Below are 20,906 nucleotides of genomic sequence, written 5' to 3'. Positions count from 1 at the left end.
TTCAAGATGAGGAAATGCTGCAGGATGAAGACTATAAGACTATGCTTCAGAAATATCTGAGGTACAGTTTAATTGGACTTACATCTTCATTTGCTATTTCCCGCAAGTTGTATTTTTCAGAATTCAGGTACATATACTTCCTATAGTTTATAAAGCATTGCTGTAATTTTTTCTGTAGCTTGGAATAGTTCATAGTTACGTATTAGACCTAAGCTTTATTACAGAATCAACCAAATTATAGAAAAAATAACATCTTTATTAGCAAAAAATTATAAAAATTAAAATGTAAGATGTGATATTTTTTATCCTTGTAATATAAATAATAGGTGGGACTAAATAGCCATCATGTCATGCAGATCTGGCAAAAATTTGCTCTCCTCCAAATGTATAACACTGGATTAAATGGTACCTCAATTTGAGAAAGCATTTTGGAATGAAATTGCGTCAATTTCTTTGTCTTTTTTAATAACTCTAAGCAGGTTAAAAAATATTCGGAATACTTCTAATTTGTTTAGAAAGTGTGCTGCATTACCTGATATTAACAAAAAACCTGTAAAACATACACTTTATAAACAGTGCCTGAAGGAAACAGGTGTTGATTTTTACATAATACTGAGCCGGAAAAGTACCCTCTATCCTTAAGCTTCATCTAAATATACGACGAAACATTTCCGATCGGATTTGCATCTGGAGACATTTCAGACCAATCCATGGTGGACGCACTATTGTCTTGTTTACATACACACACACATACATTAACCTTGTTACATAGATCATGAATACGACATTTCGTACTGATGTGTAACGTGTCACTTTAACAGAAGTTGTCACTTTAACATGTTGTACAGAGACGGCTGAGATGTTTCGGATCATTACCCTCTTGACGCACCTAGTTTGCCTCGTTCGCATCAAACAGCTTCTTAATGGACCTCAGACGGTATTTTTGATAAATAATGTATCTTTTTCCAGCATTTAAATTGGCTGTAAATAAGTGCAAATATCCAAAACTGCAAGCGACAAAACAAGGCATTCAGCTCTCACACTGTTTGTCTACACACTGTGCAAAAGCGTATTGAGTACAGATTCGAGACCAGTACGAAAGATGTCGCTGCAGACGTTACATTTTAAATTATGGCGTACACCTGGTTGTGGAACTGATTGCATAGTACAAAACTTTAGAATTTTATCCGTTTTTGGTCCACACGTTCGCCATAAGAGCTGAATAATCTCTACTGAGGTAAGCAATGTTAGGGAAATATCTACTAGCTGCAATTAACATGACACTATAGAAGTAGGACACTAAATACACAGAGTTCTACGACCTTATCGATGTGTTAACACATGGCAGGGGAAATCGTGCAAGACAATAATCAATCAAGAGGAGACGAGAAGCTGGCGAGGTGAGATTTTTATGATCTGTGGAAGGCTACACACAGCTGTAGAAAAAGTTATACAAAACTAATAATAATAAGTGTTAGTGACAAACAGAAGGAACTGGAAGTATTAAATATAAACAGTAGACCGCAGGACAGCAAATTTAAATGGAAAAAGTATATTATAGGAGTAGGCAATAACCGAATGCCAATGATTATGCTAACGCGTTGATCCATAGGATGACAGAAGGTAAGAACACCTCTCACGAGAGTACCTCTCACCAGAATAAAGTACAATTTACCTTGAAGAAGGAACTAGATCTAGGGGCTAAATCTTGACGATTATGATGATGGTGGGCAGAGGGAGCTGTTGAGTATACAATTTGTAGGGGAATCAACTTTTAGAATATACATAACAAGTAAACGAGGCTACTGGAGTGTGGGCTACACAGAGACGAAGGGATGGACACAGGGAATCGCGAAATTAGTCAGGAGACAGAGCAACATAGAAGGCACTTTTGGCTCACCAGGCATGGAAATATCTCTCGTCCCACAGGTTGACCTTCTTGATGACTTCGGGATCTCTGAGCAGCAGATACGGTCGGGTCATCAAGTAGAAACCTCCGACAGGGCACCCTTCGAGGCGGCGGTAGACGTTCTCGATCAAAGCGGCGAAGCTCTCCCGCATGAAGAAGAGACCAGCGGCGTTGCCGAAGACGAGCGTCGGTTCCACGTAGGGGACTCCCAGTTTGCGCCAGTAGGCGTTCACCTCTCTCAAGAAGACCACCAACAACAGCAGCGTGAGCCCCAACAGGAGGAGCGTAAAAGGCCATCCACTGAGGCGCCACATTGTTTTCTGCTACTGCGAAGACCGGACTGTGCTACACCAGTTCACCACTGGTCGTTTACTCTGGTTCCAAGCGCGTTATCCAAAGCAGATAACAGCGAATCCTGACGCTTGCACTTCCTATGAGCCACGGTACAGGTATTCATCACTCTCGACACACACCTTGTGACGTTAATTCGGTTCATAGCAATCTCTCTGACTAGCATTACCTGTTCCGTTCAAATAGTTGCACATTTTTACACTGACCTACAACGGTTTACTTCCGCAGTCTTGCAACTTGTCTGCGATGTGGGAGCGTTCTATTTCCGCACCCGCTGTGAAAACCGCCCGTTTTAGGAACGCCTCCACGTGAGGCGAGGCGTTTGTTTGAGGGAGCGCAGGCCGTCGCGGATGTCCGCTCCGCGCATGCGCCGTGCACTGGCCGGCGTCCTCCCGGCTCGCACATTTATAGCGCGTCACGTCTGCGCCAGGCGCGCCTTTTTGCTTGCTTGCTTGCGTTGCGCGTGACGGCACGGTGAGTCGTCATATCTGGCGGTCTCGCGCCCAGTTAGCAAACTCTGATGCAACAGCGGCTACACTGAACGCCACTGTGTCTGTGCCTTTTCCGTTTGGTGGATTCTCTCTTCTCTCTCCGTTTCTCTCTCACCTCTATCTACATCTATATCCGTACTCCGCAAGCCACTTGACGGTGTGTGGCGGAGGGTACCTTGAGTACCTCTATCGGTTCTCCCTTCTATTCCAGTCTCGTATTGTTCGTGGAAAGAAGATTGTCGGTATGCTTCTGTGTGGGCTCTAATCCCTCTGATTTTATCCTCTTGGTCTCTTCGCGATATATACGTAGGAGGGAGGAATATACTGCTTGACTATTCGGTGAAGGTATCTTCTCGAAACATCAACAAAAGCCTGTTCCGAGCTACTGAGCGTCTCTCCTGCAGAGTATTCCACTGGAGTTTGTTTATCATCTCCGTAACGCTTTCGCGATTACTAAATGATCCTGTAACGAAGCTCACTGCTCTCCGTCGGATCTTCACCCTGAGCTTTTCCTCTTATTTAGAAGTAAACACTTCGTTTCTTTAGTCAGCATATAGCTAATTCCGCACCATTGGGTCCTGTGAAGCTACATCAGGATAAACATATAAAATGTAGACTGGCAATTGCAAGGAAAACGTTTCTGATGAAGAGAAATTTGTTAACATCGAGTGTAGATTTAAGTGTCAGGAAGTCGTTTTTGAAACTATTTGTATGGTGTGTAGCCATGTATGGAAGTGAGACGTGGACGATAAATAGTTTGGACAAGAAGAGAATAGAAGCTTTTGAAATGTGGTGCTACAGAAGAATTCTGAAAATTAAATGGGTAGATGACATAACTAATGAGGAGGTATTGAATAGGATTGGGGAGAAGAGGAGTTTGTGGCACAACTTGAATAGAAGAAGGGATCGTTTGGTAGGACATGTTCTGAGGCATCAAGGGATCACCAATTTAGTATTGGAGGGCAGGGTGGAGGGTAAAAATCGTAGAGGGAGACCAAGAGATGAATACACTAAACAGATTCAGAAGGATGTAGGCTGCAGTACGTATTGGGAGATGAAGAAGCTTGCACAGGATAGAGTAGCAGGGATAGCTGCATGAAACCAGTCTCAGGACTGCAGACCACAACAACAACAACAACGTGTTGCATTCTACATTTAAAAGCAGAGAAAAGCAACGGCTAATTCATTCTCCAATAACAATTTCGAACAACCGTAGTAGTTATGGACACCAGATACCACAGATGTGAAGGGAGCCGGCCGAAGTGGCCGTGCGGTTAAAGGCGCTGCAGTCTGGAACCGCAAGACCGCTACGGTCGCAGGTTCGCATCCTGCCTCGGGCATGGATGTTTGTGATGTGCTTAGGTTAGTTAGGTTTAACTAGTTCTAAGTTCTAGGCGACTAATAACCTCAGCAGTTGAGTCCCATAGTGCTCAGAGCCATTTGAACCATTTGAACAGATGTGAAGGCAATAGGTGAAATACAAAAAATGCAATCCATTTGCGGGTTATATCACTGTGTCGGCGTACACCATCTCTTCCTTGGTCTTCCCTAAACCACTCTTGCTCCAAGCTTTGTATTCCATTGCTAGTTTAGGAAGCATTTCTGGCGGCGTATAGGCATGCGTATTCAAATACTGAGATATATAAACAGGCAGAATGCCACGTTGCGATCGGTAACGCCCACATAACACAAGTGTCTAGCGCTGTTGTTAGATTGGTTACAGTTACTGCAATGGCAGCTTATCAAGACTTAAGTCAGTTTGAACGTGTTGTTATAGTCCGCGCAAGGGCGATGGGCACAGCATCTCAGAGACAGTGATGAGGGAATTTTCCCGCACGGCCATTTCACGAGTGTACCGTGAACATCAAGAATCCCGTAAAACGTCGAATCTCCGACATCGCTGAGGCCGGAAAAGGATCCTGCAAGAATGGGACCAACGACGACCGAAGAGAATCGTTCAACGTGACAGAAGTGCAAACCTTCCGCAAATTGTTGCAGATTTCATAAACGGCTTTTGTGACCGAGCGGTTCTAGGCGCTAAAGTCTGGAACCGCGCGACCACTACGATCGCAGGTTCGAATCCTGCCTCGGGCATGGACGTGTGTGATGTCCTTAGGTTAGTTAGGTTTAAGTAGTTCTATGTTCCAGGGGACTGATGACCTCAGATGTTAAGTCCCATAGTGCTCAGAGCCATTTTGCAGATTTCAGTGCTAGGCTGTCCACAAATGTCAGCGTGCTAACCATTCATCGAAACATGATCGATATGGGCTTTCGGATCCGTGTACCCTTGATGACTGCATGACACAGGGCCCGTCAACACCGACGTTGGACTGTTGATGACTGGGGACATGTCGTCCCATATTGTATCGAGCGGATGGACGTGTACGGGTATGGAGACAGCCTTATGTGTCCATGAACCCTGCGTGTCAGCAGGGGATTGTTCTGGCTTGTGGAGGCTCTGTAACGGTTTGGGGCGTGTGCAGTTGCAGTTATACGGGACCCCTGATATGTCTAGATATGACTCTGACAGGTGACACGTCATAAGCATCCTGTCTGATTATATCCATCTGTTCATGTCCATTGTGCATTCCGATGGACTTGGATATTCCAGCAGGATAATATGACACCCCAAAAGTCCATAATTGCTAGAAACATTCTTCTGAGTGTAAGCACTTCCGCTGGCCACCATACTTCCCAGAAATGAACATTATTCAGCATATCTGGGATGCCTTGCAAGTCGCTGTTCAGAAAAGATCTCCACACCGTCGTACTCTTACGGATTTGTGGACAACCCTACGGTATTCACGGTGTCAGTTCCCTCCAGCACAGCTTCGGACATCAGTCGAGTTCATGCCACGTCGGGTTGCGGCACCTCTGCGTGTTCACGATATTAGGCAGATGTACCTGTTCCTTTGACTCTTCAGTGTAGATAGTGAATTATGCGGGATACAAGGTAACCTTTGTCTTAATACCTGTTTCGTTTGTAATCACGCATGTCAATTCTAATTTGGTATTCAGATACCGGCTTTTTGCGGCTTGTGCTAGATGTTAAGGAATTCCTATTCTTTACGTTATAGCAATTAGCGTATGTCTGTGAATTCTGTCAGACGCTTTTTCATTATTCATAAATGGTAGGCGAGTTTCCAGGCTAAATTCTCATCTCCCTTGTGTTATCTGTGTGAAAGTATCGTCTCTGCATGGTTTTCCCTTTCTAGTGGAGTAACTGTTGTACTGGAAAAGCATGTACCTCAGTCAACACTAGCAATGCTATGTTTTTCGACTTTCCTGATGTGCTAGACAGAGTTCCACATAATGTGTGGTTAGAGTAAACCAAAGAAAGAGGTAAGTACGGCCGAGTAACAGGGTAGAGTTTAGTTTACGTGAAAATTTGAAGCCATAATTTTGATACAGTAAAGGAATTCGTGATAACTTTGATGCACATTGCTAGAGCACGTAACAATAAAGGAGGAGAAAGTTGCGAACTAACGTAGATAAAACGAGTATTCATCTGCAAACAAATGAGTTAGCATCAAACATATGTCTCAGTTTAATGAAGAAGTTTCAGAGAATTTCTTAAAGGCGGAAGGTGGACACATCCGTCAGAAATATGATCAGATAGCGCAGTTGGGAAAAAGGATGTGAGAGCCTTAGAAATTCAAAGAGACTACCAGAATAACAGTGCCTCGTATGAACTTTAGCAAATGTTCCTACACAAAAACAGGTGCATTATAGCGCTCATCAATAGGTAATAAGACATCATGCCGCTTAACTTCGCTATCGGCGGTCAGTCAGTGCAATCATTCAGAACTTTGAGATATGTAGATGTCTTGTTCCTCGGTGATGTAGGATGAAACTGCTACGTAGGAATCATATGTCTAACATTTCGTTGGATTATCATAGGGAAGTGTAAATAATGCTGGAAAGCAGTCACTTGTTAAAAATTAGGTCGATCAGTTCTCCTTATTCATCCGTCTGTGACTTGCTACCTTGGATTAGCGGAAGGAGTAGAGAGGATTCTTAGAATAGCTGCAATATACTTCACGGATCTCCTTAGTCACCGTGAAAGTGTCACTGAAATATTCATCATACTGCAGTGAAGACGTTACAAGAAAGACGTTACGTAACATGGATAGTTCTTAAAATTGCGAGAGCTCACATAGAAAAACGTTTCAAAAACCTACAACTGCCTCCAGCATGTTTCTGCTCATTGAGCACCACGCTACAATTACAGGAAGTCAGGTTAATACAGAAGGGACAGCGACAATCTTCCTTTCCACGATCAATGCTCGAATCGAATAGGAAGGAGTGAAAAATAATGCTGTGACGCTATGTACCCCGTGCCTAATGAATAGGCACGTAAGTACCCCGTAAGTTACTGTGCAGTGCGTGGGGAATGGTGCTTCGGACCAACATTATCAATATTCTTTCCTATTCTATTCGTGTAATGAGAGACGGACAAATGGCCGTCTGTTACCCCCTGTACGCGTCCCACTCCTCCCTCTTATCTCTTTATGATTATACCTATTCGATACATTGGTTGGTTACAGTGAAAGTGCCGCACAGACGTCGTCGGATATGGGTACTCTAAATTTACCCAAACGCCGTCACGAGAACTACGTCGCCTTTCTCCCAAGGATTCCTATTTAAGTTCCGCGAGTATTTCTCTTACTCTTTCGTGTCGGCTACATAGTCGTGTTATGATGATTGGAGTGCGTCTGTGAATTCGTTCGATATCTGCCATGCCTAGTTGATAAGGAATACAAACGTCGGAGAAATAATCTAGTATTGACCTCAAACCGTCTCGTATGCTATAGGATGTCCAGCGAGCGAGTCCCTGATTTCAAAATTAAATATCTCGAACACTAAGACCGATAGACGAGGGCAACAACAGGCATGTTTATTGTGAGAGGCATAAGAATTTTGTATAGAAGTTCGTAAAGATGCTACCAGATCTTGCAGTATGCTGTGGACCTGGTTCTGTATTAGTCATTTGCAACCAGACTTTGCAATCACATCACAATCTGTTCGAAATGTCACTACCCGCAGTGCTGAGATGGGCAAATGAACTTCACATTCTGTAGTGTCGAAACGAAAATGGATTCAGATGCCACAAATACCGCCGATCGAAGCTCATCCAGCGTAGTTGGATGGTTCCGGTGGACAGTGTCTTTCAATGTGCTCACAAAGGGTAGTCGCTGGGAGCCAGTTCGGGCATATACCTGTATGGAGTCTGATCCACCCCTGTGCCAGTAAATTTCGCGAAATGTCTCTATTCCCGAAGTATTCATAAAGGCAGCAAAATGTGTTCGTTGCGAAGCGGTTTGACACCATCTTGCATGAACCACTCGGTGCCTGGTCGATATTCTAACTCCAGCCTTGAGGCGAGAAATTGTTCAGAAACTGCTACTTAACGTTCACTACTGGTCGTTTCTCACACGAAAAATGAATCAATAATAGTACCTCTGCTGGATACCGTAGCGCAGACAGAGAGAGTACACGTTGCGCTTCACAAAAATGGCAATTTTTGGAGCCACAAAGTCAGCAGTTTTGTTTGTTCACGAATACATTCAGCTGGAAGTGTGCTTCATCTGAGAAACAGATGATCCGTGCCGGCTCGCATCGATTAATCGATCGCTAGATCGCGGTAGCGGAGCTCGATCTTTTGTGGTGACCGGCACGAAGGTTGACAGAACTGGCAGGCCGCATTGGCAGGAGCACTTTCGGGACTCGAGGCCGGTTTACCTCCGCTCTCTTGAGCTGATAATAAACAGCTTTTGTAGAGTACAGACCACATCCTGTGAAGACGGTATTGTTGGTTGGCTGTGGTGTCAATGGGACTGTGGAAATTTGCCTGTGTCGAGCATGAGGAGACTTTGAGTGCCACTTCGCTGACGGTTCATCAGAAATGTTGGCGAGACTCTTTCTGTGGCTTCTGCAGCTTGTTTTGTTAAAGTCCAAGTGCTGTGTCTAGTTTCTCCTTTCCAGAAGGTATGCTATGTTAGCTGTTTATGGAGTTTCACTCTGAAAGAACTGAAGTTTACTTTAATGGATGCAACTCTGTTTCATTACAGACATTAGTCGAAACTCTTTATGAAATTTGTGGGGGTTGAGTGGTCTGTGTTACAGGTATAGCGGAGCTATATTAATCAGAACTGCCTGTTTAAATTGGTTACATTTGCGGCGGTTTACCGTGGGCATCGTTCGGGGCTGAACTGTGTGTTGTTCTTCCTCTTAAATAGAGTGAAATCTAGCTTAATCAGAGTGCCTTTCACTGAAATCAGTTTAGTTAAGTATTTGCAAGACATTTTAGTGGGGTTCGTCTAATTTCATCAGAGCATCTTTTCACTGTAATCATTTCAGTTAAGTATTTGTAAAACATTTTGGTCGGGTTGTTACTCGACCAGCAAAGCGATTTTCTATGTTAAGTTTTGCTAAAATAAAAATGCGCTTGTCCACTGTAATTGTTACGCGCTTCCTGGTAAACCAACCTTGGTTTCGGTTGCTTATCTATTTGAAAGTTATGTTAGTAAGAGCTGCCAGATTCCTTAATTATGGCTATATTTTCTTCCATTTCAAAATAAGGTGTAATGACTGTTCCCGCAGCATAATTAGTACAACTAACGGTCTGCCAATTAATGTTGGGGGCACGAAAACCTTATTGGTTTTCTGATTTCTGTAACCAGTTTGCTAGCCAGTTGTTAAATGCTTCATTGCTTATCACCATATTCATTGGTTGGGTAGATGTTTGTTTACTTATTTATGTTTGACTCTTAAATGGTAAAACAATGAAGTATATGACGTGCTTTGTAAAACAGTGCACTGCTGATAGTTTTCTGGGGTTAGTTATTAGTCTGTTGTGGTTCACGTTGTACGAGACCTGCCCCATCCACCAGTACACTCGTTGGGTTATCCCCCTTATGGTGGTGCTGAACTGTAGCTTTTAACAAGAAGAAAAACGTATTAACATCTAAGAGCATCAGCCTTGAGACCAGGAAAAGATTTTAGAAATCATATGTGTGGAGTGTGGCATGCTATAGGTGTGAAACATGGACTCTCGGGACAGAGGAACAGCAGAAGCTAAATTCTTTTGAAATGTGGTGCTATGGACGCATGCTCAAAATAAAATGGATCGACAAGGTCACAAACGAAGTGGTTCTGGCAAGAGCAGGTGAGAAGAGAAGCTTCTGGAGTTTCATTGTTAAAAGAAGTGTGCAATTTACAGGCCATCTATTAAGGCATAAAGGACTCCTGAACACAATCATAGAGGGATATGTCGAGGGAAAAAGACCAAGAGGAAGACCAAGACTGAGGTACATGGATCAAATCGTGAAAGATGTGGGATGTGACACCTATAAAGAAATGAAAAGAAAAGCTGAAAGACGCACAGAATGGAGACAAGCTGCCATTGTAGCTGTTGCAAACCAATCCTTGGATTGACCACTACAGAAGAAGAAGAATTGTAGCAATATAACTTGTCCTGATTCTGAACACGTGTGAGCTTCGGACGTGATACATTGCTTATGTAACCAATCCTACTGCAGTCGTTGGAGATATTATGTTTAAATGTCAATTGCAAAATTTTGTTAATGTTAAGATTCTGATTATTAATATGCAGCTTTGGTGACTTCAAATACCTGTTAACATTAGACAAATTGCTTAGTTTCATAATTGCTTAAGATGTCAATTGCTGATCACATTTCCTTGTTAATACTTCACGAGTTGCTTAATTTCTTACTTGTTTTTAAAAGCTGTGTTACTGATGTGATAAGTTGTTGACTTTATTTAAATAAAAGATTGTGCATGTTTTCAGCTGTGAACGCTACTTTCCTGGCTCATGGGCAAGCCCTACTGCTCAGCAGCGTATTAAGTTGCCTTAGGGTACCTACGCCCAGTTCACCGGATGCAGCGAACACTGAATCCTTCATTATCGATTGCTTTGAGAATTTCGATCCCAGAGTCAGCCCTTTGTCGTGTATATCATGCAAGTATGTCCTGGTGGCTTTGGTTTCTGAATGGGAACATGCGCAAGTTCTATCTCAGTGTTTTCTGCGTGCTGGAACGCTTTAATCAAGTTTCTGCTGCAAGTCCTCAGACGTACATCCTCGGATTGCGCTGAATCATTCCAGAAACTATGCCGACACTTTCGAGAGTAACTACAATTTGCTTGGGGCCAACATTTGTCTTTCGACCATCAGCCAAGATCGCTGTCGTTTGGAACTTGGCAGAAAACCTTGCGAATGGTTTTCGCATCGGATCCTTCCGAAACATTAAATGGTACTGAAAATTGCGCTTTGTTCCCATAGGACTGTGTTCTAAACTGTGGTATTCGTGTACCAGAAAAACATGTTGTTCAATGGAATACGTGATATCAACCTCTTACTTCGGTACGCTAACCTCCTTTCACGTTTCAGGTGTGGAACAGACGGTTCTGAACTACGGCACATTATTTATAGGCAAGACACTGCCTTTTGTGAATACAGCGCCATTTCTTAGTAGCCTTTGGAACTGCTTCGAAACTTCTGTATAAAATTCGCACAGTTTTCGCAATAAGCATAACGTTTCGATCTCAGCTGTCGAGATGTTTAATTTCGAAATTAGTATTTCCAATAGAGACAGACTACGCTTCTACAGATTCCTTCGAATAAATCTTCAGTTCATCTACCCTAATAGTCAACTTACTTCACGTGATTTCGTATCACTTCATACTATTACTCTATAATACTCTTCCGACGTCATCTGCTGTGAATGTTCACCAGTCTTCTTGAAATCGGATATGATCGGTTTCTTTTTTATTTATAATACACATTGTTTGTTTATTCATCATGTTCCGAGGAATCTTACAAGTCTGTACGTAGATTACAGAATTCTGATCAGAAAATTTATCAACAAAGAGTTAAAAAGTTAATAAACCATGAGAAGGCAGATTATATCAGCAAACAATGCATTAAACAGAAAAATTCTCAACTCCTGCGAAGATCTTCTCTACAGAATAGGAAAACTTTCGAATCGGATTTGAAAACTTGAAATTATCACACAGTTTTTTCAGTTCTGCCGAAGCGTCATGAAAGTGAAACCTGATGAAAAATGCATACCGTTCTGTACAATGCTTGAGAAAGTGTTGACCAAGTTCAAATCGTTTTTCCCGTCTAGTGTTCAATGAGTTAATGTTGCAGATTCTTCTGAGTGAGTTAATATTGTCGACAACATTTTCTGTAATGAGATATATGCAGAGGAATGAATGTGTCATAATTCTGAGACAACCGACGAACGGCCTACTCGAAGTTCACGAAATGACCCCTCCGTTTCTGAGCCTAAGGCGTCGGCACAAGGACCGTGCATCCGAACTTTGAGTGTTGAGGGTGCCGAGTTTCTGACGTCATAGCGTGGAAAAAGCACGTTCGGGAGTCTTTCCAAACGTGCAGAGCAATATCTGGCATGTCAGATATTCTGAGCGTGCTTCTGAGCGTTGACCAATCAGGTGGCACAACGCCACCTACGTCACATTCACACCAGCTCCCTTCAGCACAGAGCTCTGAGGTGCCATATTGGCATTCAGTTCAAGCCTATACGTATATATGCCGTTTCTGAGCACCAGAAAATTGAGAATCAATCGAAAACCCGTTGTTAACTGTGTGATTCGTTGCAATAAAATAATGAGAAACATCAGCAGCCGGCTTGGAAGCTCAGCGTGTTCTGTCAGAGGGCCGATTGTCCTGTATAATAAAAAAACTGAGTAAAGGAATCAACGATCAACTTCAACGGATGTAATGTGACATCCGCCCAGACCAAGCGAAACGAAGAGTACCGAACAAATTTATATATAAAAAACAGAAGTGAGGAGCGTTAATGATGGACGACGACATGCGTGATATAGTGGCGGTTCGCGTCTCACCACTTCTAAATATTTTTTTCCTAACATTCGTGTTTTTAATCAGTTCTGATGTTTTACTATTAGTTTAATGTAAATATATACTACAATATTCGTAAATAGAATTTTACCTTTTTTTTTGAGGAGTGAGTTTCTTCGATGGGCTTATTCTACGGGACAGCCTGCGCTACTTGTATAAAGATATCTTGTTCCTTTTTCTTTAAAGTTTCGTAATTCACATGTTGTAAAGATTCTGCTACTGGGTAGAAATAGTGATCAAGTAAGAATGACCGTAGGGCTTTACTAAAATGTGGGAATGATAGAATAATGTTTATCTTATGTGGAGAACTATTGCAAATTTGTGTCGCACTGTTTGTAATGGAAATTTTATGAGCTCGTGTCCTTATTGGTTGGGCGTGGTACTTTCCTTTTTGTCTTGAAACATGTACATCGATATTGAAGTATATTACAAGTAGAACAACGTGAGTAGCATGTGGCCAGTGGAGAAAATGCGCATTTTAATAGAGCGAACGTGGGAGTTTTACGCGCGCCCATTGAGTAAAAAGTGTGATTTACGAACTAGAAATATCGCAAAACTGCCGGTGGAGCGCGTTGCGATCGCGTATACCACTTTGGGGCCCACGTACCGTGTGCACAAGTCGCAACGTTGCTGTTCGACAGCACGGTCCGTGTGCCGACGGCTTCACATTATTCTCGGTCAGCCCCCATACAGAACGCAAACCAAGATAATAAAGTAAGAGCAAGTGTCACCGTAGTCTATGGATAGTGTCTATGACTAATAGTAGAAATGTCTCCAGTTCGAACCCAGCAGTGCGTAAACTGTGAATACAAATCACCAACACAGGCGGCCGAAAACTCAACCTGCCAACAGCATTTGTCAAAGACGCTGGACGAGCACAAGTTCAGGCATGTTATTGCTATTGTGTTGGAAAACTGCCCACAAAGTACGGAATAATCAGTTTGGTACGTCTACGAGTTCCTGAGAAAAGGGGCTGTGAACAGTAGGACAGACAGACAGACATGTAGAAGGACTACAAAGTGATCCTATGAGGGTGCCGTTTTCACCGATTGAGGTACGGAAATCAAAAAACGATTAATTTAATGGTTGAACGTTTTACCTGTACAGTGTGCACATATTTACCGAACTCAGCTAAGAATTTCCTGTTTTTCATCTATGTCAAATATACTGAGATCACAGAAAGAGAACCAAAGGGACGAAGCAATTTTATGTTGGAAGTAACTGATATCTTGTCTCACAGAAAAGCCCGGACTCTATTTTTAATTCCTAATGTCTCTGTTAATATATATATATATATATATATATATATATATATATATATATATATATATATATATATATATATATATATACACGCTAGTATACAACATTTACGCTAATTAACTAAAAATCTATCTTTTCCTCGTATCATAATGAATCTGTACTTGTAACAGTAGTAATTTGACTAACGTCGCACTCAATGTCATCAACACTGCAGGTTTTTCATTCTTTTTCACGTTCTGCGAGGGCTGTTCGGAAAGTAAGGTCCGTTCGGTCGCGAACTGAAAACCCTACTCAAAATAAAAATTTTTTTATTCGCAACAGTTAGCCACACATCCCATCTACCTCTCTAAATAGTCGACGCTCAGTCTTAGACTTTTGTCGTGGCGATGTTAAAACTTTCCAGGAGGCTGCTTTCTGCCAGTTCTCTAGGCTGGTCTGCCTTTCGTTGTTTGTGCCAAAATGTTGTCTTCGTAGCCAGCGGTTCATCTAAACAGAGATGACCGAACCAGTTAAGGGTTGTATTGTGGGCGATTAAACTCTTCCCATCGAAAACGCTAAAGGAGCGTCTTCATTGTCCCTGCAGAATGCGACTGAAAATTTTGGTTGAAGAAAGAAACACATGACTTTTGTCTTATGTGGGCTGCATAGCTTCAGGCGAAATCTCTCACCAGATCCAAATACTTGGATCGAACACTGAGTGTTTAGGCGTTCCTATGTGATCACTTTGCGCTCTGAACTGAAAAGAACAACGTGAAGAGATCGAGATGCACACTAAAAACACTGCCCAACACGTCTGTGCAAAGTTCCATCGGATTTTCACAATGATTTCCATTTACACCTAATCGGACCTTATTTTTCGAATACGCCGCATAATTCATCGTCGACCACTTAAAACGTTCCCAGGAAAATCATATATCTTCACGCAAACTCATTATTGTATCACTGCAAGCTGTGTGTGGAATTCCTTCCGTTAGTGAAGTACCAACTTCGTTACACTGAGTGTGTAAAGACTCAAGCATCATATACAACCTGTTCCAACTACTGCTGAAATCTTGTTTCAGGGATGAATTCAGAGACGAGAAGAGACCACTTTTCTTCGTGGACCGTCTAAAGGTTTTCGCGGTATTTATTGTTGCTACAATTTTCGGGGCATCATTCAACAAGAACCTATTTTCATCGAAAATTGTTGCTAAGCATTGTGTTAATGCAATGTGTAGCACAAAGAAGTCTTTCGTGGTTTTTCCGAAGCTTTTATTGTGTGCGTATCCTTGGCACAGAAATAAACAAAATTTGTCCACTGCAACATGCCCGGCGAAATATTCGAATCATCCATTCTCTTTCCTCTCTCTTTCATAATACGATGGCCTGCTGAAAAGTAGTGCCTCCGAATTTCTTATGTGAAAATTCTTAAGTATTTAAAATAAAACCAACTTTTTTTAACATTCTACATCTTTGTTCTTCACGTCTACATATTTATTACGTAATAATCCTGGCGACGAACACATTTCTCCCAAAGAGAGACCAGTTTGTTGATACCGTCACTGTAGAATGTCTGACTTCCTTGAAGGATCCACAATCTCACCCTTTCTTGCACAGCATCAGCACTAGCAAAGTGAATTCCTTGAAGCTGTTATTTAATTTTGGAAACAAATGAAAATCTGATGGGGACAAGCCGGGACCACATGAGGATGATCGGCGGCAGTGAACCCAAGGCGACGAATTGCTGCATATGTCACAAGGCTCGTGTGTGGTATAGCATTGCCGTGCTGAAAGAGAAGGTGCTCCATCCATCTCTTAACGAACTCTTCGAATTCATGCTCTCAGATTTCGGAGAGTTTTTCACCCCCCCCCCCCCAGCACATAGTTACGTTACACGCCGCCACGTTTCAGCATGTTTTGAGCCCTCTAACAGTATACGGTTGCAACCTTCGCCAGCAAAGCAGGAAACTCTGCTGGGTAATACGCATGCGGTTAGTACCTCAAGTGATATTGTGAACAGAACAAAATATTCGGAGGCATTGTTTTTCAACACGTCCTCGTATTTTCTTCTCAACTTCCGGGGATTTGGTTGTAAATAAATTATTAGCCACAAGAGACCAGTCTTTGCTTGATTAATGGGCTGTAACCGTCAAATAACGCACCTGATTGCGCAAATCCGTTCATATGTCAACTGTCGCAGTACGTGTTTTGTTAATAAGTTCCGTTATACCATTACGCTGTTTCGAATTGCATTAGCCTAGTGTTCGAAATGTCTACATACAGTAGAGGGATGTTTTATGGCATGTGAACCGCTGACTTTGTATTATGTACACCTAGATGTATTAGTTCTTCGCCTAGTTCTTTGAAACCTTCACCAGAAACAACATTAAAAGATCCCATTCTTTCACGACACATTGCTTTTATATTATTTCTTGCTCACCTTTGAGATAGTCAGTCGCAGGGGGCTATCTGTAGCACTATGAACTGAACAAATTTTCAAATTGCCAAGCTCCCTAAAATCTTTTATTCATATAGATTACCGATTCCAGCAATTCTCTGTTGCATCTTCGGATCTAAGTTCACGTAATTCTTCTCCTTCAGTACAGTCTTCTTCTTCAGTACAGTAAGTGGCAGTATACCATATATGTCCATGTTGGTATAGTGAGCTAGAACAGAAGTCGGCAGGTCAATTTTAAAATAACCCCTATACACACGCATGTTATTGCGCGGATTAAAAGTACTCAAATTCATCACTACTTGTAATCATCTCAGCAGCATGACTGAACATAACTATTTTTTTTTTAAATTGACAGGCTGACTTCTAGTATTGCTCATCGACATAAATTGTGTAACAAAACTTACTGTACTGAAGGAGAAGACTGTGTAATGTTGTAAACACAGATCCGAATATGGCAACAGAGAGTTGCCGAAACTGTTAATCTATACAAGTAAATGATTTTAGCGATATTATTTTAGAGGTGAGGCAACCGGTGCCAAAGATCCAAATGGTGAATAAAATATTCCGCTGTGGTTGTTAAAATACTGTTATTGAAAACTCACGACAGGTTTCGCATCACTGGAGATGCATCTTCCGCTAACAGGTTTCTTTTTATTTTTTAAACAGTCTTGGCACTGCAAAGTGACTGCTTAGGGAGTCAAGCCCCATCGTTTATCATAAACATTAAACCAATAGCACACCAAAAGTGGTATCTGTGATTAAACCCAGGGCATGGCGCTGCGCGATCCCAGTCACTATAATCACAGACAACCGTTTACGGTGTTACTTTGGTTTAGTCTTGACGATGAACGGAGGACTTGGGTGTCGGCACGCGCACTGCCTCGCCATAAAAGTTAAAAAAATAATTAAAAAATGACTCATCACGTGAAGATACACAATAACCGTTCAAAAAAATAAAAAAATTACCTGTCACCAGAAGATGCGCCTCCACTGAAGCGAAACGGGTCGTTACGTTTTAATAAAAGTATTTTCACAGCCAGTGCGGACGGTTTTATTCACTATGATTTTAGTGATCTTGGCAGTTGAAAATCTATTGATTCAAATGGCTCTGAGCACTATGGGACTTAACTTCTAAGATCATCACAGAGTTCCGAAAAAGTGATCATTTAATTGTGTTGCGCAATGTACTTATCATATCAGTAAATCACACTTGTAATCAAAAAATGGCTCTGAGCACTATGTGACTTAACATCTGAGGTCATCAGTCCCCTAGAACTTGTTGTTGTTGTTGTGGTCTTCAGTCCGGAGACTGGTTTGATGCAGCTCTCCATGCTACTCTATGCTGTGCAAGCTCCTTCATCTCCCAGTACCTACTGCAATCTACATCCTTCTGAATCTGCTTAGTGTATTGTTCTCTTGGTCTCCCTCTACGATTTTTACCCTCCACGCTGCCCTCCAATGCTAAATTTGTGATCCCTTGATGCCACAAAACATGTCCTACCAACCGATCCCTTCTTCTAGTCAAGTTGTGCCACAAACTTCTCTTCTCCCCAATCCTATTCAATACCTCCTCATTAGTTACGTGATCTACCCACCTAATCTTCAGCATTCTTCTGTAGCACCACATTTCGAAAGCTTCTATTCTCTTCTTGTCCAAACTGGTTATCGTCCATGTTTCACTTCCATACATGGCTACACTCCATACAAATACTTTCAGAAACGACTTCCTAACACTTAAATCTATACTAGATGTTAACAAATGTTCTCTTCTTCAGAAACGATTTCCTTGCCATTGCCAGTCTACATTTTATATCCTCTCTACTTCGACCATCATCAGTTATTTTACTCCCCAAATAGCAAAACTCCTTTACTACTTTAAGTGTCTCATTTCCTAATCTAATCCCCTCAGCATCACCCGATTTAATTTGACTACATTCCATTATCCTCGTTTTGCTTTTGTTGATGTTCATCTTATATCCTCCTTTCAAGACACTGTCCATTCCGTTCAACTGCTCTTCCAAGTCCTTTGCTGTCTCTGACAGAATTACAATGTCATCGGCGAACCTCAAAGTTTTTACTTCTTCTCCATGAATTTTAATACCTACTCCGAATTTTTCTTTTGTTTCCTTTACTGCTTGCTCAATATACAGATTGAATAACATCGGGGAGAGGCTACAACCCTGTCTCACTCCTTTCCCAACCACTGCTTCCCCTTCATGCCCCTCGACTCTTATAACTGCCACCTGGTTTCTGTACAAATTGTAAATAGCCTTTCGCTCCTTGTATTTTACCCCTGCCACCTTCAGAATTTGAAAGAGGGTATTCCAGTTAACGTTGTCAAAAGCTTTCTCTAAGTCTACAAATGCTAGAAACGTAGGTTTGCCTTTTCTTAATCTTTCTTCTAAGATAAGTCGTAACGTTAGTATTGCCCACGTGTTCCAACATTTCTACGGAATCGAAACTGATCTTCCCCGAGGTCAGCTTCTACCAGTTTTTCCATTCGTCTGTAAAGAATTCGTGTTAGTATTTTGCAGCTGTGACTTATTAAACTGATAGTTCGGTAATTTTCACAACTGTCAACACCTGCTTTCTTTGGGATTGGAATTATTATATTCTTCTTGAAGTATGTGGGTATTTCGCCTGTCTCATACATCTTGCTCACCAGATGGTAGAGTTTTGTCATGACTGGCTCTCTCAAGGCCATCAGTAGTTCTAATGGAATGTTGTCTACTCCCGGGGCCTTGTTTCGACTCAGGTCTTTCAGTACTCTGTCAAACTCTTCACGCAGTATCTTATCTCCCATTTCATCTTCATCTACATCATCTTCCATTTCCATAATATTGTCCTCAAGTACATCGCCCTTGTATAAACCCTCTATATACTCCTTCCACCTTTCTGCCTTCCCTTCTTTGTTTAGAACTGGGTTGCCATCTGAGCTCTTGATATTCATGCAAGTGGTTCTCTTCTCTCCAAAGGTCTCTTTAATTTTCCTGTAGGCAGTATCTGTCTTACCCATAGTGAGACAAGCCTCTACATCCTTACATTTGTCCTCTAGCCATCTCTGCTTAGCCATTTTGCACTTCCTGTCGATCTCATTTATGAGACGTATGTATTCCTTTTTGCCTGCTTCATTTACGGCATTTTTATATTTTCTTCTTTCATCAATTAAATTCAATATTTCTTCTGTTACCCACGGATTTCTATTAGCCCTCGTCTTTTTACCTACTTATCCTCTGCTGCCTTCACTACTTCATCCCTCAGAGCTACTCATTCTTCTTCTACTGCATTTCTTTCCTCCATTCCTGTCAATTGTTCCCTTATGCTCTCCCTGAAACTCTCTACAACCTCTGGTTCTTTCAGTTTATCCAGGTCCCATCTCCATAAATTCCCACCTTTTTGCAGTTTCTTCAGTTTCAATCTGCAGTTCATAACCAATAGATTGTGGTCAGAATCCACATCTGCCCCTGGAAATGTCTTACAATTTAAAACCTGGTTCCTAAATCTCTGTCTTACCATTATATAATCTATCTGATACCTTTTAGTATCTCCAGGATTCTTCCAGGTATACAAACTTCGTTTGTGATTCTTGAACCAAGTGTTAGCTAGAACTTAGAACTACTTAAACCTAACTAACCTAAGGACATCACACACATCCATGCGCGAGGCAGGAGTCGAACCTCCAACAGTAGCTGTCGCGCGGTTCCAGCGCCTAGAACTGCTCGGCCACCCCGGCCGGCGAAAATGTATTCATTTCATGTTTTTTATATCCCTATGTAAGGCATGTAAGTGCGGGATTTCTTACAGTTCTGTTTCTTTCAATAAGTTGTTACAGAAAGGGACGCAATAATGTAGGGCAATTTATGCACGACCGTGCGCGGACCACTTGCTGTTTTCGTCTACAACCAACAAAAATTTATTTCAGACGTCGCTTTTTAGACCCTCCCGTTCCTTCATTCCGTACACATCGACTTCAGTCTCACTTCTTGATGCACTTGCTTCCTGACGCTGTATAACTATAGACTGTAATATTCCTGGTTTTACAGCCATGATATTCAGGTACAAGAAGCTCTTCTTAATGCAGCTGAGAAGATAGCAGTGACAAGATGACGTAATGTAGTGTCACGTAGCGATGACAGACGGTTTGGTCGGTACGGGGATCGTGAGAAAGATTGCCTAACTAGTGGTCCTTCTCCACGATTGGCTGCTGCATTCGGAAGTTGGACGCCAAAATGGTAAACATCTATAATTAATATTCGAAAAACGAAACAGTGTATATGCTTGCATTTCATATTAAAGCATCTCTCCATAGCTTGCTATCATTCCATTACACCAACAGTGTTAATAACCTGCACAATAATGAACATGTGCTACACGAAAAGGCAGACGAAGCATTTCGGAGATCTTCGGATCACGCCTAAAAAAAATGGCTCTGAGCACTATGGGACTTAACTGCTGTGGTCATCAGTCCCCTAGAACGTAGAACTACGTAAACCTAACTAACCTAAGGACATCGCACACATCCATGCCCGAGGCAGGATTCGAACCTG

The 20,906-nt window shown here is 41.9% G+C and overlaps 1 protein-coding gene across 1 annotated transcript in view; it reads right to left on the bottom strand.

Annotated features, from left to right (window-relative positions):
- LOC126199696 (cytochrome P450 6a2-like) overlaps nt 1–2,624 on the bottom strand; it is an 85,266-nt gene extending 82,642 nt beyond the window's left edge. The window contains exon 1 of the mRNA XM_049936622.1: nt 1,901–2,624. Within this exon, the coding sequence (XP_049792579.1) occupies nt 1,901–2,223 (323 nt within the window). The 5' untranslated portion in view covers nt 2,224–2,624. The remainder of the gene's footprint in view (nt 1–1,900) is intronic.
- Nucleotides 2,625–20,906: the final 18,282 nt, after the last annotated feature.

The sequence above is a fragment of the Schistocerca nitens genome, chromosome 8, assembly GCF_023898315.1.
Source record: "Schistocerca nitens isolate TAMUIC-IGC-003100 chromosome 8, iqSchNite1.1, whole genome shotgun sequence".
Classification (NCBI taxonomy): domain Eukaryota; kingdom Metazoa; phylum Arthropoda; class Insecta; order Orthoptera; family Acrididae; genus Schistocerca; species Schistocerca nitens.
Note: the sequence above shows the minus strand (reverse complement) of the source record. Positions and strands in the feature narration are given on the sequence as shown.